This window comes from Rousettus aegyptiacus, unplaced genomic scaffold (genome assembly GCF_014176215.1).
Source record: "Rousettus aegyptiacus isolate mRouAeg1 unplaced genomic scaffold, mRouAeg1.p scaffold_m13_p_10, whole genome shotgun sequence".
NCBI lineage: Eukaryota > Metazoa > Chordata > Mammalia > Chiroptera > Pteropodidae > Rousettus > Rousettus aegyptiacus.
In genome coordinates, this window is record NW_023416285.1 from 53,984,386 (window position 1) to 54,006,405 (window position 22,020).

General features: G+C 34.0%; 1 protein-coding gene across 4 annotated transcripts in view; it reads right to left on the reverse strand.

Moving 5' to 3' along the window:
* Window positions 1–353: 353 nt before the first annotated feature.
* Window positions 354–22,020, reverse strand: part of YTHDC1 (YTH domain containing 1) — a 32,151-nt gene continuing 10,484 nt past the window's right edge. Inside the window, exons 4-17 of one of the 4 annotated variants that reach the window (XM_016123366.2) lie at window positions 21,542–21,977; window positions 16,968–17,057; window positions 16,444–16,497; window positions 15,752–15,846; window positions 14,154–14,262; window positions 13,949–14,066; window positions 10,183–10,267; window positions 9,050–9,216; window positions 6,411–6,493; window positions 5,083–5,119; window positions 4,947–4,986; window positions 4,778–4,840; window positions 3,194–3,328; window positions 354–1,352 (exon numbers count right to left, since the gene is read on the reverse strand). In XM_016123366.2, coding sequence (XP_015978852.2) covers window positions 1,128–1,352; window positions 3,194–3,328; window positions 4,778–4,840; window positions 4,947–4,986; window positions 5,083–5,119; window positions 6,411–6,493; window positions 9,050–9,216; window positions 10,183–10,267; window positions 13,949–14,066; window positions 14,154–14,262; window positions 15,752–15,846; window positions 16,444–16,497; window positions 16,968–17,057; window positions 21,542–21,977 — 1,737 coding nt within the window. In that variant the 3' untranslated portion in view covers window positions 354–1,127. Of the gene's footprint in view, window positions 1,353–3,193; window positions 3,329–4,777; window positions 4,841–4,946; window positions 5,011–5,082; window positions 5,120–6,410; window positions 6,494–9,049; window positions 9,217–10,182; window positions 10,268–13,948; window positions 14,067–14,153; window positions 14,263–15,751; window positions 15,847–16,443; window positions 16,498–16,967; window positions 17,058–21,541; window positions 21,978–22,020 lie in introns of all 4 variants that reach the window. The other 3 variants (XM_016123365.2, XM_016123368.2, XM_016123367.2) reach the window with 3 other exon arrangements.

The following is a 22,020-nucleotide window of genomic DNA, read 5'->3' on the forward strand; positions in this document are numbered from 1 at the left end:
AATGTAGGAGGATGACATTTTAAAAGTAAACTAGAAAACATCCGTTACTTAGTTCACTTAGCAAGATGAAAATGACAGAAAAACTTAAAACAATCATGTGACAAAAGTAGATCTAAAAATGTTATCAGTTAAACGTTTAACCAAAATATCAACAAAATTCTGTCATGTACCATAAGTCTTACAACAGAAACAGAAGTAAACTTTTAATGTAATTGGCCTAGGTCAATCTTGTCTGCTAAAATCTGCAAAAGCAGGCAAATGGGGTTCTTGTAATTCCTAAACACAAAGCATTCTTTTATGTCTACCGATGATTAAGAACAACAAACTTGCATCTGGACAAAAAGTACAACAGATAAGTGTCAATCTTTACCAATTTATTTTATACAAAACAGTAGCAATGTAGAATATGGGAATTATTTTCCGCTGCTACACATGTAAGCCAATGTATAGTTTGGAAGGGAAGGCTAACAATAGCATCAAACCATGCTACTGAACATAGGAATTTTTTATGGAAAAAGATTAAAAATTAGATAGCAATGCCTTCTTAATATTGCTCTCATCATTGAAGACTGAAGAAAAAAAAGTCACTTTTAAAAACTAAAAAAAAAAAAAGGGGGGGGGGAGGAGAAACCAAGAGGCTGCTGCGACACTGCCATACAGTCAAACCATCATACTTCAATATATTTGCATACTTGATAGCAGCATTGTTTTTACTGAACCGTGTGAAACTACATTTAGAAACACAGCAAAGCAAAATATCATGGCAGTCATCCATCAAGATCCAAAAGAAAGCAAACAACAAAAAAAATAATAACTCTAGGATAAACACACTATAAGTAGATGAACATTGACGGAGAATGAATCAATATCTACATTCTTGAACTGTTCCATTCTGCCCCAATAAAAGTGGCAACTCAAACTGTCAACTGTGCATTTTTGGAGGATTTGAGTTTTTCCAGTCTTATTATATTGCATGCTTGGAACAAAGAGGGTCATAATAAATCCTTCTACACAAGGAACTTTAAGTAGACAGCTGAAAATAAATTTACTACTTGTAAACACACACACACAAAAAAAAATACAAGATTTTTTTTTATCTTTAAACAATCAGTGCTTCCAAAGCGCCATTATCTTCTATATCGACCTCTCTCCCCTCGGTCTCTGTCGCGATCACATAATCGCTCTCTTTCTCTTTCTCTCTCACGTCCTCTATCTCGCTCTCTGTCTCTTCTGTTATCCCTAGGGCGGTCTCGCTCTCGTTCCCGATCTCTCTCACGCGGTCTACTTCTCCGACCACTGACAACAGCTTGTGTGCGACGAAGGAAATCATCCACCCTCATATCATAATCATGCTAGAAAAGGTAAGATATTGGTTAGGTACGTCAAAAATTGAATGGAATTTATGAGTTCCTATATTGTAATTACTGCCTAGAGTAATGCACTAATGCATTCATAGAATGTATTTAACATTATTTTAAAAATAGGATTTTGATGTTTTAGATCCCCATAACAGGATTGTTCATATCTGTTCTTATTAAATATCACTTCAGGCAGTTTCCTAACTTTAATGACTCTTTCATCCAATCCCTTTAGTAAGATTTAAGCCAAAGTAATCGCCTAGTAATGACCATCAACCACATAATACATACATGCTGCCAATTATGCTAAACATCATCAATGTTTTTATGCGAAACCCTTTCGATGTTCTCCTCCTCTGATTTTACAAGCTAACCTGAACCAACTCTGCCCTGTTAAGGTGAAATTAGGCTTTCCTTTCAAACAAAAGCACTGTTAATGACAATTTATGGAATTTGATAAAATGTTAAGAAAACATGTACTTCAGGTTAAGACTGTGATGTCTATTCCACACACAGCTAATAATACACAAAAGGCTGAGGAAGACAAGGAAGGTTAAGATACACAACTGTCTAAGTGAGGTGCAAGTTACCGCTGTGACTAATTCTAAGCTTGACTCTTAGTTCTCAACTCATCTTTACTTACTGAACTCAGTCTCTTTCCCAAAGTCAGTGTAAATACACAATATAATATTCAAAAACATAATCTCACACTACCTTTCATATATAATGATATGTGAATTATTACATGAGCATTAGTCAGACAGGATTCTCAAACCGTTTTACTGAATATTCAAGGTCCTAGTATCACTTGATTTTGAAAGATTACTCTTTATGATGATAAGGAAATAAATAACAGACAAAAATATCTCAAAGATAGGCTAGGAAACTACTGGGCAGACTGACCCTCTCAAATATGCATGCTCTACTTTATTGATCAAATTACCATTGGAAGGCTATCAAATTTATATACAAAAGAATTATGTAAACAAGTGACGGGAGACAATGTCGCTTTTAAAAATAAGGGGAAAAAATTAATACCAGTTAATAAACAAACTCAGCCTGACCAGTATAATGAAAACCCAGACCTCAAACTAAAGAGGGTCTTCATTCACCCTGTTTTGAACGCATCAAAAAAGCTTTCATATCAATCATATCAAATTATTAGAATCAAATTAATACCAATTATTAGAATCGAGAGTAAAGTACAATTATTTTTCTGCTGCATTTCTTAACACTTGTCATTTGCTAGCACTATCGTACAGAGCTAGTGGAGGGAAACACTTCACTTGGTTACTAGTCTTAACAAAGTTTGGTAGAAATGAATGACTAAATATACATCATCTACTCTATGAAAATTAAAGAAGTCAGAATATACAAAAAGCTCAGAATATGGATGTCTAATCACCGTGTCGTATACCTGAAACTAATACTGTATGTCAACTGTAATTGAAAAAGTTATCAACATCTAGTTTTAAAAAGCTTAGAAATACCTAATCACATTATTAATTACACAGCTATAATTAAAATCCATAGTACAGAAAGAAAGTATCCTAGTTTACTATAGCCCTTGGACATTACCTAAGAGTTATATGTAGGAGTTGCCTATACGTAAGCAGCTTGTGTTCCATCAGTGAGAGAGATGTAGTCTATTTAAGTAATCCAAAGAGATTAGCCATTTTTAATAAGAACAAATTGTGAATTATTCCAAAACTGTCTGCAGTAAGAACACAAAACAGTCTACCACTCAACATAATCTGGTAGCCCCCACACTAAAATTATCTACAGAATTCTAAGTAGTTCCCTCACACTTTTTTTTTGCCTTCTCCTGAACTTACTACTCGTTTATCTCTGTATCTTGCTTCATGTGGTACGGGATGATGTCCTGAGTAAGGGGGATGAGCTTGAGGAGGTGGAGCATGGTGCTGATAATAAGGATGGTGTGGAGGTTGTTCCATTCCAGGATAAGGAGCCTAAAAAAAGAAAACGACTTCCATAAGCATCTCTCAAATATCTTTATAAACAAATCATTCTTAAAATTCCCCTATCCAAATCACCCATCCCAAACAAATAATTTAGTCTATACTCTAGCCATCTATGTTTTTGTTGGCATGAAAGTTCTTCATAATACTCTACTTCCTTGTTGAAAAGGTCCATTAATAACCTCTCTAATTACGCATCTTTTAAGACTTAACATGTTTATACTTTATCTTATCATTTAAATACTAACAACAGTAGCAAACACATACTATTATTAGCCAGCACTATTCCTAAGTACTTTCCTGATCTCATTTAATTCTCACAGCAACCCTATGAAATAAGAACTATTATTCCTACTTTACAAAAGGGGAAACTGAGGCACCAACTGGTTAAGTAACTTGCTTAAGATCGCATTGCTATAAAGAGACAGAGGTGCAACACATCATCACGCATTCTGGCTCTTGACTGTGTAAAAATATGTTCTTTAAAAAAAAAACCTCCAGGAGCTAATGAACTTTTAAATGACATAAAATGATTAAGGGAAAATCAAAGTTTACTTCCTTTGTTAGTGCCAAGATATTAAATATTTTTATCTTTTTAATTTCACAGAATCTCAAGGAAAAAAGTCTTGTAACCCATCTACCTGTACACAGTACCTTACGTAAAACAAAAGCCAGATGAATAGGGCACATTATAGGCAGCATTTAAAATATAAAAAAATTACAACTTAAACTTCCAAATTTTTTATTGCTTGGGAATTAACGCTTCAGCTACCCTCAATATCTTAAAATATACTCTGAAAAGAATATCCAGTTTTCCTAGAGAAAAAAATAAAAAATTAGGAACAGTATTTAATTAGTCTTATTTTATGTAGAAATTTGCTGAGTATCAGGATCACACACTATGCTAACCTTTAAACATGTATTTTGGAAATTAGGCTTCGCAACAATACTATGAGACTGACACTCTTCTATCGTTTTAAGCCAAATAAAAACAGGCATAACGACCATTTTGTTACCAATGTATACCCACAGCAAGTGCCTCGTAGAGAGTAACTACTAAATATCAGTCGATGAGCCAAAGAGTGAACGAACGCCCATTGAGTTTTACAGACACAGAAAACTAAGAAAAAAATCTATTATGAAACTTGCCCAAGTTCAGACCTGAGAAGGTAAGGCTATGAACCCAGGAAGAGTTTTTATCACTAGCCACTGTGATAATAAACCATAACACTCTTACCAATTAAGGTTGCATTATTAACACAGATCAAATTACTCATTAGTCTTTAGTTTTAAAAACAGCATGCAATCATTTATCACCAAAGATATATTTTTTAAGTCTCTTACTGAGCAAGTGTAATAATCCATATTCCAAGTAAGCACTCAATATATATGGAACTGGTAATGAAGTTAAATAACTTGCAAAAACAGAATAATACAAACCATTCCTTGCCAAGGTGGTGGTGGTCCCATGTTATGAAATTCCCTCACATAATCATTGTAGGACTAAAATAAAAGACGATAATGTCAATAATAGAAACGAAACCGAGAATTACAAAATTAATCAGATTCTAATTTTCTGTGCATTAAATATATTAAATGAAATGCTTACCCCATTTAAAAACACATCTCGGCGAACTCCTGAAAATCGTCTGTTGGGAATAAGATTTGTGAAACTAAATTCAGGTAATTCATAAACTAGTTCCAAGAATGTAATTCAAAACTAAGCAAGAGCGAACCCAACTTACCTGTCTACTTCCTGGTATCGTGGGTCCTTTAAATACCCTGTTCAAACATCAAGGATTTTAATAAATCAAATTTATGTTGTTTTTTTTTTAATGGCATTAAAATTAAACCTTCCTTACCACTCATTTCAATTCTTCCCATGAAATATAGTGATGCTATTAAGTGATACTATTATTGTATTATTCCATTTTCAGATTTTCTTCTCAGATTATATAATCTAGAAAGTAATTAAATAATTTATCTGATATTGCAGAATTATAAACTACTAGAGAGGTTTCATATGGATCTTATAAATCCACACCCCAATTTTCATTACACAGAAAATGCCTTCATTCTGCACCAAAAGGAAGTTAAGGAAGTTGAGGACACTGAGACAGGACTTCCTTAAAACAAATGTTTACCTTCCACCTAGGGTATACACAGTCTTGCTGGGTCAACCAAAAATAGTTTTAAAAAATGCAAACTTAAAGAGAAAAACAAAATTGCAAAACTAAAGATGTATACATATTAAATGAAAATCATGGTGATAAAAAATATTCTTTTCCACTTTCTCTTGGTAAGGACTAAGCAAATTAAAAATTAAAAACATTCGAGTAGTCATGTTACTGGGGTAAAACTCTGGACTATCCCATTTGGAAGAAGAATGAAGCTTATCAAACCACTTCTTACATAATAGTGCTGTAACACTAACACCAATTTCCAACTTGCCTAATTTTTATAAGCGTATCATTGACTGTTGTAAAAAAAAGATATTCTCGTAAATACAGTTTGCCTTTTTTAATTCTGTTAAGGGAAAGAGTAACTGAAAAGCTACTTTAGATTACAAACAAGTATTTCCCATTCGTCTTTAAATACAAAGTCAAAATTTTAATTAAAAAAATAGACCGTAATTTCAGTTTTCCAATTAAAGGTATGTTCCACATGAAATACTAAGTATCACAGGGAATAAAAAAAGCGTAAGGCATATAAAATTGCTTTCCCTAACTACGCCTAACCTTAAAACACGTGCACTACTTGTGCAATAATTTATAATAGTTATAATGATAAATTGTCTTATTATTATAATTAGTAAATAAAATAATTTATCATTATAAATGAGCAATTTCAGATAATTAACAGATTTCCGATGAGTCACACTAGAATAGATGATTTTAATAAAAGAGGAACGATTACTAGATGAGTTCAATTAATAATTTCCTAAAGTTATTATCAGTGTCCTAAAGTTTTCTCACTTTTAAAACTATATAGTTACAACAGAAGTTTTTGTGTTGGTGGTGGTGTCGTTTTAATAATGTTAAGTCAAATATCCGCAGGATTATAAAATATTAACCTGGTCTCTGGTGAAACTCAGGGGCATAGTCAATCCTTGGTTTCTTTCTGCTGTTATGAATATCATAATCTTCTGGTCGACGCCTACACAAATTAGACATCATTAGAAATTAAACCAAAAACTGCTGGGAGAACAAACATTAAAGTAAGAGTTTCTGACAAATGAGTACAGAGAAGAGCCCATTATTGAAAGTAACGTCCAAATTTGTGGTGAGAAGATCTTAAAATTTCTAAATTTTAATTCCTCAAATTACTATAAATCACTCTTTAAATGTATTGCTGCTGGAAGTCAAATCTGCAATCCTAACGCTATGATGAGACACTTGGAAAGAATAATCTGCTCAAAATATGTAAATCACATTTTAGTACTCTAAACAAAAGCGAATTCGCCATCCACAAACTAATATAGATATCCAATTTAACAATCAATAAGTATACTTTCCCAAATAAAGTCTCCATTCAGGTGAAAAAGAAAATTAAGAACTCTGTCATCATCACACAATAGGTAATTCTAAAATCTACATGTTTCAACTTATTAATGTCTTTTTAAGATAAATCTAAACAAAATTAAAAATTTCTTAAATATTTTTCTTCTGCTTTGTACAAAATTATACTTTTCACATCATACAGAAAATTCGATACTTATTAAAGGTGACTTTACAAGAAAGTTTTGAAAATCTCAATATTATGAAAAATGAATTTCCGTAGTTAATAACATTTAGGAATTAAAGGAATTTCTTCCAGAGACAATGCCTTAAAATAAAACTAGCAATCGGGCAGAGTTTTAACAGAGTTCATAAAGTGAGATCAATGTATATCCCTTAGAAGGTGAAATTTTACTCTGCAGTGTTGTTCTTTACTACTGTCTTCCATAAATTGTAATCTTGATGGTTAATGTAATAAATACATCATTAAGCACACTTCAGTTCACTTAGCATTTAATCAAGAGCTACACAACTTTTCTTAAGTCCAAGGTTTTTTGTTGTTGTTGTTTTAATCCAAGGCTAAAATGTATCTTTTACCCTTAATGTCAAATAAAAACTCTATCGAAAAACTGTCAAATAACCTGGCAACGCTAGTTTTCCAGCTATTTCTCTGAATACCCACTGCTTTCATTAACTTCTGCAACACAAGCTTACTCCAACTGTTAAATGCCAATAACCCCATGCCCCACCCACAACAGAACAGTGACAGTTGCATCTACAATAAATAAGACTAAGAAAATTAAAAGCTGGTTTAAAAAAATAAACATACCGCTTTCTTGTAGTTTGGGGAGTGCATTTACGACCGGTATAAAACATGATAGTAACAGTTCATACAGTAGTCCAACTACTGACTTTAAGCTGTAAGCCACATACATATATGGAGGCCCTGGCAGGCTTGAGAGGAGGTGTAGTGGCGTAATAAGTATAGTTTGCAGTCCATTGCAAAACTGAGGTAAAACTTCACTTGTGTGTACTGAATTGCACTGGAAACCTCTTAGCTTAAAACTTCAAAAGACATCTTGGTGCTCAGTCCTTTTAAGCCAAAAATAAGGGGGCTCTGCCAGGTTTCCTCCTACCTACTCGACAGTGTCCTTTTTAAGCTCAAAGAAATGGGGACTCTTGTTGAATTATCTGTACCTACCACAGATGTTTCCACCAAAAGGAAACTTAACCAAAGGGTTCATCCCATCCACCATATATCCAACAGTCTTTGGCAGAATATTTTAGATTTAGCTGTATGCAAATCTATACAGGGAAAGGTGTTGGGTAGGAGGGCTTAAAATCAGTCCTTTGCAAAGACTTCTCCAATTCTGTAACAAGTTAAACCCCCTTTTCCTGGAAAATGCTGTTTAGTTCATAAAGTAGTGATCAATAACCATGGCGATCCTCTAAAACACACTTTAAGTCCACAGGTACTGCCAGCATCTGGAAAAGTTGTAAACAGACACAGCAACAGCCCTTCCTTTTTGGTTTGTTGCCGGGTCTCCCAGGGCCACTTGATCCCCTTTGGAAAGGACCTACTGTTTTCAGAAGCTCAGCAAGATGTGTGAATTCACTGGGTACATGTTAGAGAACATTTGGCCATGGGGTTAACACATCACGGTGATAAAATCTGAAACAGTCCCAGTAATGCTCCTCTTGAATATCAAAATAACTTAAAACATTTTATCCTCTAAAGGAGGCGTCATCTTCTGAAAAAATATTAGTGATCCTTTATAGAAGTCCCATATCTGATAAGGCTTATCCAGAGACATACCTGAAAGAAAAGGCTTTTTACAAAATATTAACATGTTTTTGCGAATAAAGACTTCCTCCTCGTTCTCCTTTCTAGCCTGGTTCTTAGCACAAAGGCCTCCTACCTCATTTCAATTTTATACATTGTATTATCAGAAAATTAACTCATCTAAACTGGTTATTACTCTTTAGCAAATAATTTTTTCTGCGTAAGGAAAGATCCCCATTTTCCTCTTGAAAAATGACTGAGACCAAGGTGACCATGTGAAATCCTCAATGAAGCCACAAACTAGTCCATGCAGCTTGATTTGAGGATTTTCTCTCTCTTCTTTACCGCAGGAAAAACTTTTGACGAATCACATTCCTCCATCATGTTATTCTGATACATGTGCCTATTATCAGTCCAAAGAACGTTTCTAACCTTCCCACATCCCGGACTGGTTCTCGACGGGATGGACGTCCTCTTGATCGGGGCTGAGAATGCATTCTTCTCTTGTGACGCATTTTATGAATGACCTGATACAAGTCAATACTTTCATCAGGGGGAAATAGAAGACAAAGCTGGGTTCCACATTCAAGTTCAATTTCCTAGAATAGGAAAGTAGTAATTTACAAGACGAAAACAGAAGAAACTTTAAATAGACTTGTCGTATTTTCCTGATGTAGAGGAACAAAACCAGACTGTCTTGGAGGCTTCCTTCCCAAAGTTGATGATCCTACGGAATTCCAATAAACTTCCTTGAAAAGTTTAAACCTTTCGATAGTGTTTCATGTATTTAGTAAGGGTAAAACTAAAAGTGTACGATCTCCAAAGTTAAATATACAAGTTCAGTTGCCTAAAACTCTGTGACAATCACCCTCTGCAAAAATTTCTTTGTGCAAAATACAAAAATATCAGGACAAAGTAATCCATCCATCTCAACACAGTGGAGGAAAAACGTGTTAGTGTGTGCCAACAACTTTAATAAGTATAAACTGCTAAACGCACTGAAATACATTAGATTAACAACAAAGGCATACTAACCTATGGGCTTTTTAAATGAAGTTTTATTTTCTAATTTTCACTTATGAGCAATGAAGGTATTATTTCTCGTCCAAAATTGTGCAAAGAATCTGAGGGTCAAAGGTTTGGGTTTATTTTAAATCACTGCACACTTCTAATTTCATTTAGAGACTTGAAAATCTCAGGACGAATACTGATCTTCTCATAAAGCTTACTTCTACTCAGAAAATATAAGCAAAGATGCTAAACAGCATCTTTAAAATGTATACAAAGTTCGGAATCTGTTAATTAAAATAACATAATGAAAAGCCATCAGGTCAATTCTCTTCAAAAACTTTTGATTGCATTAATGAAAGTACCATATAAAACTTTCAACATTAACAAAGGTCTGATTAATCAGTCATAATCGCGGTAATCATGAAATTCAAATGAGAACACTCTCCCTGAATCCTGCACACAAATTCATTCAGAAATGGTTTAAAATGTCCTTCAATACAGATCTCAGAAAGGGTTGATTAAATGTTTTTAAAGAATCAATCAAAACAACAAACCTGTCCATCACGTCCAATCTTTACCGGCTTATGTTCATTCCAAGGATTGGTGAGATGAGCCGACTTAGTAAAGGGTAATTCACGCCTAAATACAAAGCAATATCAATTATATTCTTTTGCAAGATCCTTTAAGGATGTTTTATTATCCTACCTTCAGTAGTGAATTCTTAAGTTAATGATTTAAAGGTGACTAAAATTGAACCAATCAGTGGAATTGAGAGAGCTGATACCCCGAAGAGGGAGCCCCTTCAGAGATATGCTCCTTCCACAACCTCACAGTATACTCTATAATAAAAAATAAATAAAAATAAAAATAAACTAAATAATACGGTACTTAAGAACATGAGCTTGGACACTAAAACAATTTGGGGTTTGAATTCCAGCTCTCTCTTAACTTCTCTGAACCTGAGTTTCTTCATCTTACAAACAAAGATATCACCATCTACTTCCTATTAGTTTTAAATGGTTTGCAAATGAAATGACATATAAAATGTTTAGATTTCATGATTCTGCGTTAAAAAAAAAAAGAAACTATTTTTTATTAACTGATCAACAAAAAGCTGAACCTTAACCAGTTAAGGTAATAACCAGTTAATACCAAATGAAAACAAATGTCTCTTCCCTATCCTTGGATCAGGACTGCCTTCCTGGACTCAAATGTCCTCCTCTCAATAAGATGTTATTATTACCCACCACCCATGGAATGGCTTAACACTACAAACATTTGTTTATAAATCTATATATTTGCATGTATTAATTATGCCCTCTACTTACACTACAGTGCTGTGTTCTATGGATTTTAAATAAACCTTAACTCCTCTCTGAGCCACCGGGCAAAATGGTCCCGCCAACTTAAAAAAGATATCCTGTAATTTTGTAGTTCTTTACCAATCTAGCACAGTAATAAATGTTAACGTGACATGTAATAAATAGTTGTTAGCTGTCAAAGAGTAATAAAAAACTAACAACATTCAATAGGTTTGCTGTGTGCGTAAAATGAGTAATGACAAATTAAATGCTTTAATTAAAAAACTGTTTTATCTACAATACAAATGAAACTGCTCAGCCAAAAGGCATACGGATGAATAAGAGCCGCTTGCATTCCTCCTCTTTTCCACAGCTATCCAAAAAGAATGAACAAGCACACACAATTACTTTGTAAAAGAGCAGGTACCACAAATAGAATACAGAAGTTTTATTTTGCTTTTAATGTGGATAGTCATATCGCTTTTGGAGAAGAAAATTGGAAAATGCTTCCTGGAAGAAGTGGCATATGGAATAAGCCTGAAAGATAAGTGACTCGGGAAAAGCTGTACGTAGAGAGCTATGACAGTGTTACATTTGAAGCACTGAGACAGGCTTGGAACAAAAGCAAAATGGAAAAGGAAAAGCACAGGTAAGCAAGCTGGTCCAGTGGACAAGCAATATGTATAACCATTTATTTTACCTTATATGGATTTTCTTAAACATGAATATCGAGTGCTCAAAGTTCATGTAACTTTTTTAAACCTCAGAAAAAATGTTGACATTTACAAAGAAAGTGTATCTAATGTTAAAGTAACAAAGCAATACACTCTGTGGTGGGTGGGACATGAATGCATAGGGGAAGGAGGCAGTGAGCGATGGAAGTGCCCACTAGGTATTACTAAAAGGCTGTGATTTTTGGTCTAGTATTCATCTGACTTCGCACTTCATGAATGGCACAAAATATTAGCATGATAAACGGTATGGGTTCATACTTCTTCTCTTGCTATACATGGATTTCAAACGAGTTCTTAAAATAGCCAAAACAACAAAAAGGAATATGAAAACAATAACCTATGAATAAGCCTATGTTCTAAAATCAAGAAATTTCCTTATCGATAATTTGAAAATTAAGGTCAAGAGAGCAAGTAACATTCGAAACAAAATTCGCTGTAACCTGTATAAAACTGGATAATTATTTTTTCTCCTATTCCTAAGAAAGCATCATCTCCAAATATTTTCCAGTGACAACAACGTTTCTAGTCATAAAACCATAGACTAACATACCTGCCCTTTGGCCTTTATAGTTACGTATCTAAATAGTAATAATGATGATAATGATGATGACGACGACGACGTCTATCTTTGCTAAGAAATAACTGGTATCTCGTTTTCCCTATCAACTGCCAGCCTGTAAATTTTATTGATTACAATTAGGTTATGACTCAATTACAATTTTGATTTCTAAAGAATTATGAAATTATACTTAAAAACTCTGGGAATAGTGGAGTAGCCTAACATCACAGTCCAGCATGGACAATTACTTTTGCATATTACATTTAAGTAACACACCATAATTTACTTAACCAATTTCCTATATGGGAGAATTGATTGCTTCTAATTTTTCCTTACAGAAAGTAATAATGAGTAACGATACATTTGTATGCACATAGTCTTTTCCTACTCTGTTATCAACCTACCTAATACACTAGTTCCACTATATCATTGCCTATATATCTTTCTAGTTCCTCAGTGTCTCATGTTAAAGCTTTAACCCCTTAGGTTGGCCTACGCTACTATTTATCTTTGCCTTCTGGTCTTCTCTTTATTATTACCTGCCCCTATAAAAAAGGTGGTTCCCTCTCTCACCCACATACCCTCTCCATAATTTGTTTCCATGTCCTTCCTTGTGCTAGTCTGCCTTCCTGAATATGAATAGCATATTCTTATTCTTACCCAATCCCACCATCCCCATCAAAACCCAACACCCAAGACAACTTGTAATTTACAAAATATTAGAAGGATCCCTTTCTGGGAACATTTAAAATTAATTTTATAGGTAATAGATTTGTACATGCCATATGAAGTTCACTTAAATAATTATCCTTTAATGCTGTTCGAATAACATTCTAGACTCAAGATGGAGTGGCTCCTGCCCAGTGCCACATCAGCAAACTGAAATTCATAACTTGTGTGTTCCTGTAAATGCTCTGCTGGACCCGAACGGGGTTGTCAGTGTAGACACAGCCAACCAGGTGTTTCCTATCTGTCTCTTCCTTATTCTTAATCCCATGAAAGATTTCTGCCTTCTGCTTCATTTTACTGTTCTCCACAAGAGACTATTTTATGTAGTGTTAAAAATTTGGTTTGTATAACCTAAATTGACTTCTTTAATCATTTTTCAATCATGTACAATCTACAATCATTCAGTAAGAACATAATAAGGGTGATAACTCAAGTGTTCAAAATAAGTCTAATTTTCTAAATAAACATATTTAAATCTTAATTACTCCAGTTTCAAAAGATCATACTGCCAACTAACCAGGGTTTGCTAACTTCCTTAAAAAACGCTACTTGTTCACAACTAAGTTACCCACCTCCAAAATCTTAGCAAAGTCAAAGAGTGAATAATTTCCCATTCCACTAATAACTAAGTCACTAATAACTGACATGTTAAATCACTAAAATTACAGGTATATGCAGACAGCATTCCAAACAATCCATGACAAATTTATTGCTCTATTACTAATACAGAGAAAAAAATACACAAAATTCCTGAATAAACTTTTGCCTCTTGCATCCTGTATAAAGGTAGCGAACAAGACAAGCTAAGCATACTGATGTTACTTTTACTTTAACACTGTTCAATTTTATGGATCCAAATCAACTTAGGAATGAGACCCCGAAAGACAGAGAATAATAAATTAAAACTAAACTGCTGTGGAACTTTCACGTTATTCCCAACTGGTAGCCCATCAATTCAAAACAAAAGGAACTTTAATTATCTACACTTATAATTTACCTGCAAATCCAGTCGATTTTAAAGACACCTCCCAGCATTTTAGCACTCATTCCTGCTGGAAGTACCCAATGTATAGGGGAGCCTCCATGATGTGACTCTGAAGAAAGCCTTGCAAATCCTAAGGGAATAAAATCACAACATGATATACAGATGCTAATACAGTATAACCAATATTTTTCTATATCCAAATTATTTTTATTCATACCTTGAAATTTTCCACTCTCTCTGACAGAAAATATTAAGATGACACTCCTTGCAGATCTGAAGGCAAAATTTAATTTCTTCTCATTTACTGGTAGTGTGGACCATACACCCTAGGCAAACGATATAAAGGTCAGAGATGGAAATTAGTGCAAACTTTCATGTTTCCAATTTTATTTACAAAAGACCAATGCTACAGATACTGTCGTACTTTATATTCAAGTAAGCTACAATGAAGAGAAGTCTTATATTATCAGCTATCAAAATAACATAATTTACTAAAATCTCAGGAAAAATATGGGGACACTATCGACCTTAACAAAATCATCAAAACAACTAGAGGATATACACGGGGGCTCAAACCTTATGCGCTAGAATGCTACATAATAAAAACAATCAGCTACAATTACTTTAACATCATAAACAATTACTGTGGTAAAAACATGTTACTTAAAGGTGAATCATAACACGTACATTTTTCTTCTTGAAAAACTGTGCCTAACAAAATATTTTAAAATTATTTTATTAGCAAATATACAAGTGAAGAATTTCTGCCAAGTTTCTAGCACTTCTCACTTTTTCTGCTTAAGTTCAAATTTTTATGTACCAACAGTTTGTCTGAAGAGGCCTGTATTCTTCACACAGAGCCAGAACATACACATTAAGTTCTGAAGGATTTTAAGCAGTTTTTTATTCACCGAAGATTATGAGAATAGTAAAGTAAGGCAGAAGCTCTAATTCAGTTTAATCTGCTCATACAAACTAGATCTCATTCACACTAAGCACTTAAGTACTTATGCCTATCTCCATACCAGCTGAAGAGAAACTTTCACTAGATAACTATTTGGTGTTTGAGTCCTTCCATCTGTGTCAAGCTTAATAGGTAATCCTCAACTTAAGTTACAAACAGAAGATACTCAAATTGACAGAAATATGGTTAGAAAAGTGTTTAATTTTTAACTTTCTGAAAATCAGTAGAAACTGGAATTGCTCATCTTAAAGAACAGAAAAATATAATAGCTGGTATAATGAACAGATGTATTTTTGTACCAAAACCTAAGAAAATTAGTATCTTACAATATCCTACAGCAATTGGGCCTATTGTTTTTATAAAGCCTGGGATGCACCTTTAAGCTAATTCTTTTCTTCTAAATCCCAGTGATCTTATGCCCAATAAAAGAAACTCTCCACATAGGAATAATTTCAAGATCTCAAGGTGGAAAACAAGTATCAATATAAAGCAAAAACTGGTTAAAGAAACTTTTAAAAAGTGTTAGTACAATAAATTCGCAATTGCAAAAGAAACACAAAGATCGAAAGAAACACCTTTTTTTTTACACTACAAATTCATATATGTATATTCTTCAATATCAAAAATCTGACTTCTACAATTGTTTTTAAAAGATTTAAAAACTCAAATTATTATTAGGTTGCCTAACAAACCACAAAGCAGACCCTAAGTGGTAACAGGGCTCTAGATCTTTAAAGCTTTCATGAAAAATCACAGAATCTTAATGAAATTGAGGATACTCATGTCAACCTTCCCATTTAAAACTGTCAAGATTAGGATAGTTTTAATAGAACTGTTGAGATAGATAATACCTTAGCTTTGGCGAGGGACACATTCTCATGGTTGTTACTCTTTATGAGAAAAAATCTTGCATCCTGTAGGACATATTTGAGTTTACTCGTTTGATCTGAAAAAAAGAAATCCAAATTGATGAATGAGAAGCCATTCTCATTCAAAGGAGTGTAACTTGTACTAACTGAAATTAGCCCTCCACAATCCAGCTAAACTCTTAAAATTCATAACCATCCATTCAACCTGGAAAGCTAAGCCACAACACATAATAAAGCAAAGCTAAGAAAGGAACCAGCATTATGCAAGACGGTAAATCTAATCCAGTGATGTTCCGATATATCAGATCTATACTTAAGTATGAAAATGGCTATAAATTTTATAGATTTCTTTCATCAGATTATTCTTCTGAAGATGAATAATTCACCATTATGCTAATAAAATATATATATGTACACACACACACACACACACACACACACACACACACACACCACCCACTGAGTCCAAACACTGTAACATATCCTGAGATGTCTGTTCTAAAAGACAGGCAGCAAGAAGTAAACATGGAGCTCTACCGTGCACATTATTTTTTCTTTAATGTAATATATCAGAACATTACTACATTAAAACCAACTATTAATGGAGAACCAATAAGGCAAAATAATGACTTTATGCCGCATGCAATGAAAACAATTTCAAATTTAAATGATACCTTTTCGGACAGCACGAACGGAAGATGATAATTTCTCATGCTTCTTTTCTGAACCTGTATTTAGCCAAAGTACATTTGTTCAGATTGAGTTTTAATAGAGATAAGACAAAATTTCTACAGTCTTGTCACATAAAGTTTTCATTCAAGACAAATTATTCTTCCTGGCGCACCCACACACACACAAAAAAATACTTCTCAATGTGTACGAGTGTTTTGCTTTTGGGGTTTTTGGACTTTTTTTGTTTTTAATATGTATATTTGAACAGTTTCCCACTCAGAAAACTAGTCACTGAATCATCATCTTCCAAGAAAAAGAAAAGTGAAATTCCACTTAAGCAGTAACAGAACAGGATTAAAATAATAAGAAAAAGCTTAATTTCCTCTACAATTATTACACTGAACATGCCAAAAATCAATATTAATAGACATTAACAAGTTCACACTAAACTACAGCCTCCACACTTTCTACAGATCACATTACAGTCAGTCAGATATGATCACAAATAAAAGTCAAATGAGAATACCTGCATATGACTCTGATGCAGAGCTTCCACTTCTATCAAAAACAATTGGAGAGATGCCTCTAGCTCTCTTCCTTTCCTTCTTTTTCTCATCTAAAAAGAATTCAAACAAGATTTTTAAAAACATTACAGTATAGGTATAAGTAACAAGAATATATCACTATATGTATCTTTTTTTGCACACTCTCTAAATATTAGTCATGGCTACTTTCTCTCTCCCAATCCCTTGATTTCCTCGGAATATGGCATTCCATTTCAAAAACACTTCAAAAACTTAGGACACTTTGTTACTTCTCCCACCGATTTCAATCAAATAAAACCACATGGCTATAATTGACAACTATCTATCCTATATATAAAAGTGATCTTGAATAAAGTTTTCCAAGAGGGGAAATAAAATCTGCCAAGCAAACACGACCTTTCAATAAAATTCACTGTATTCCCTTCTACATGCATCTAAATCCTTTTTTAAAAGTACACTACCATTCTTCATTACAATTCCAACTCATTCTATCTTAGATGTCTAAAGAATTCCAGGCCTAAAGCTTTTCAAATATGGGGGAAACACACACACACACACACACACACACACACACACACACACACACACACACACACACACACACACCCACACACACGTAAATTGAATGATTCCCTCCTCGTGGCCAATTCTTGCTTTTCTGTCTTCAGTTTCACTCTTCTTGAGCATCTCCTCCCTGGATTACAGTCCTTACTTTCAAATTCAATTTAAACTTTATTCACAAATCTTAACAGTAGCCCATTTATTTCTATAAAACGGATGGGAATCTTCAGTAGACAGAAAAGATTTGCGATTACCTGTAACACAAAGACCATTTCAAGGTTAATTTGGAACTTATTAGCATGTAAATGAGAACCTAAAATGGAATCAGGCTCTCCTGCCTTTTTGTTGGTATTTTAACTATACCATTCTAAGCTCCTTTGCTTTTCAGCTAAGAGGAAGAAGATATATTAAGGGAGAAAACTCATATCCATATTTTCATTAAAAAGAAACAGAAAGCTGAAATGTAATCAATGATCTTGGCATATAATCCCTTATGACTCTATAGAATTAACCATCTGAAATGCTTTAAATAAATTATTTTTAATCCTCATAATAAGCTCATGAGATACATATGCCATGATTGATTCTGATTTACAGAAAAGGAAATTTCTATTTAGAGGGGTGGTGGCAAAGAGGACTTGGCCAAGGCCCCAGTTTCTGGATGTCAGAACCTAGTTTCAAACGCAAGTCCTGTAACTTGAAAGTACAAACTCTGAGCTCTGTTCTTATTGAGCAAATAGAAAAGATATTTTACTACTGTTCTTAAAAGACAGAGAACCTCAAGGATATCATAAATTCCTTTTCTTTTAGTTTAAGCATCTTTCCCTTTGTAATTTACTAAGAACTGCTTCTCCAAATGGACAGTCAGCTTGTAAAAGATGCTAATTATCCTAATTTAGGGATGAATGGGAGGAGAAAAGAAGTATATAATGGCACAATTACAATGTCAAGCTCATTTAAAGCCAGCAACCATGGGGCATAATGGCATTTCAAATAAACAGCTATAGAGAAAAGCATTTATTTCCAGGGTTGCTTGCTTTGAATAATGATACATAACTTTCAAGTTTTAACATCCTTTTCCCTCAGGACAAACTATTAAGACCTCAAGTGAATAGACTGAAGCCTTTTAGTATGACTGAGTGGCTCACCCAAACAGAAAAACAGGAAGTTTTATCAAATTCCAAATCTCTCAGGCATGTCTTTTTCATTCAATCACTGACTACACATTCCTTGACACATAAGTAGGAACCAGATTCATTGACTCAAAGAATATGACACTTACCTGAAAGAGATTAAAAAAAAAAACAAACCCTTTTTAAAATTGTTTTCCATTATTTCTTCCAAAAGTTCTAACATGTTTCTTTTAATTTTTCCTTTGAATACTTACAAGTTCAAGCCTTAAGAATTGATCACTAAGGATAATACATCTTTTTTTCGCTATTTAAAACGAATACTTTATGGAGCCAAATATATGGTGATAAAAGAAAACTAGACTTTGGATGGTGAGTACACAGATGCTGTGTTATAAAGTTGCACACCTGAAATTTTTGTTACTAACCAACCTTACTGTTAGGTAATCAGGCATCAGGGACAGGAGGCCTTCCTAAAGCACCTCCCAGAAACATTGCCCTGCTTTCAGGGTTAAAAATTACCCCAAATCCTAGAGCACTAAGGCCATAAAACCCGCAGGCTATACCAGCTACAAACACATGCGCAGACAGTATTGCCCATAATTTCAGTCTCATAATGCCATCATGATAGTACTATGTTTATGCCTGGAAGTTCGGGAATCAATTAACATGTGCACAGTAGGCATTACTCCCAATAAATTTAATAATAATTTTAAAAACTTTATGTTTCAAAGTATTAAAAGGATTTTTCACTAATACAGAAAAAAATAATTGGAGCAGAAGGAAGCTCATGCCCAACCGTTTCTATGTAATGTTAAATCTGATATTTACAATGAGACAGCTCCATGGATTTTTCATGATTTCTGTCTTTTTTTTTTTTTTTTTTTTTTTTTGGTATAAATAATTCCACCGCTCTGAAGTTTTTGATCTCCTTTTCCAGCTAATATTCTCAGGTCAAAAGAACAATGGAAGTCATCTAACAACCACCTTTAACAACTGGCGGCAAGGTGTGTGACTTTTGTAAGGAAGTTACTGAAAATCCTGAGAAAAAGTAATGTGAAATAAACTGAAATCAAAACAAAAAAAAATTCATGGTACAAAAACTAAACCGTCATCCCTTGTCTTTAAAAACTGACATCTCCTAACCACAGCCGCAAATCCACCTCATTTTTTTGTACGTTATTATAAAGAGAAACTACTACGATAAAAATAATTTCCTGCATACTAAACAGTTTCTAAAATGTGTTCCACATAAGGGATCTTCTAAGGGAAATCCTCAAATTTTCCTTTAATGAGGAAAACAGAGAGTCCCAGGTATCTTTTAAAACAATTTATCTCTTCTAACGAGTTTTGATACCAAGGTTTAACAAAACCTTTGGCTAGCATTCAATTAGAAATCTTATCTACAAAAATATAAAAGTATTATTAAATAGCTTAATACGGTATCCACATCATTTAGAAGCTTATTAAAACTGAAAATTATTTTAGGCCCTACCCATTTAAATAAGTCTTCCTTGTTTGACTTAAACGAGACAAATATTCAAGTCTGAGAAACAGTTTCTAGCATGGATTCCGAAATGAAGATTCCTATCATGAAATGTTCCTAACCCCATGGGTGTTATATACAATGAACATTCATTCATATTACCAATACACTTCTTGTTCTCTATCATTATAAATTATAACTGACATAATCCAGTTTTCAAAAAGTATGATAGAAGGGTAGAATTAAAGATTCCAGAAGTTTTTATATTAAAACCAATTACTTGCCTAAACAGTTTAACTCTTTAACTTTCAACCCCCTTCAAAAACCTGTCTAAACTCTCTCTCAAACTTACAGGTCTAATGAACAAAAGGTTGAAAACACTTCAGCTGCCAATCACTAAAAAAGACCTGGCCATTTACTCTACTATCTGTGCTGCGTCAAGAATATGATTTACTAACAATGTACTGCTAAAATGATAAAAATTCTATAATAATGAGTATGTAACTATCTTACACATCAAAAGAATAGGATTTTTCTTGCATTCCAATATTTAGTACATTTTGCTTACATAGCAGATCTGGCTCCATCTTTACATAAGATAGCCATGAGAGAATCATCATACAGTGCTCAAAGATCTTTACCTACTCTGACTTCTCTTTGTCGTACTCCCTGAATTTGCCTCCCTAAAGGGACCCTTCAACCCTGGGAACTACAATTACCTATGATTCCTACATTTACATCTCACGGATCAGCTAGGGATAAAGTGGTAGGACACAGAGTAATGAAGGAATGCCCCAAGATGGCTCTTACCTAATCTCTCCACAAGATTTTCATATGCTCTTATTTTCCATCTTGTACCTCTAAACCCAGCCCTTTGGAGACCCTGCCCCAGTCAGTCAATACACAGAGAATTGAAAGCAGTTTGTGCTATCCCCCCAAAAAGAAATAGCTGTTTTGATTTCTACTGCCACGTGATGGCAATCTAGACGCATTTAACATGTAAATATTGTAGTATCTAGTGGGCAGATTCCACATAAATACACTTCAACTACATCAGTGTTTAAATAAGCTGTTAACATGAAAATCGAAGAATTTATAACATTAAAACCTGAAAGACATTTCCTTATAAACAACTGGACTTGTGTTCATTTAAATACAATCAATTTGTAGGTGTTAAATGCCTTCACACAGGTATGCGAATCTTACTCAAATGTACTTCAAACACTCAAAAGCATATAACTATTAAAAAAAATCACAAGACCATCTTATCATATCCGCCCCATCTCAAAACTTTTATAATTTAAACATGTTTCAGAATAAAACCAATCGGATCTATTTTTTTTTTTAAAGACAAACTTTCATATATAAAAAGTAGTACCTGATCCGTCTGTGCCTGAACCAGATCTAACAGACCCATCTGTGAAGGAAACGGATTCGGAATCAGAGTCGCTAGCCTCACTTCGAGTGTCATAATCATTGCCTTCTTCCTTCTGATCTCTCTCATCTTGTTCATATTCTTCTTCATCTTCTTCCTCCTCTTCTTCCTCTTCCTCCTCCTCCTCCTCCTCCTCCTCCTCCTCCTCCTCTTCTCCATCTTCATCTACCTCTTCATCTTCCTCTGCATCGTCTTCTACCTCTTCATCTTCCTCCACATCTTCTACTCCTTCCTCCTCATTCTCAGTATTGTTGCCTTGCTCATCAGAAGAACCACTGCTGCCAGTCTCATGGTCAGAGCCGTATTCTTCAGAATTCACTTCTTCCTTAGAAGACTGGCTGGATCTGCTTGCATGTCTATCCATGTCAAGCCCAATTCTCTGATGTTTAAAGAAAAAAGGAATCAGCAGTAAATATACAGTG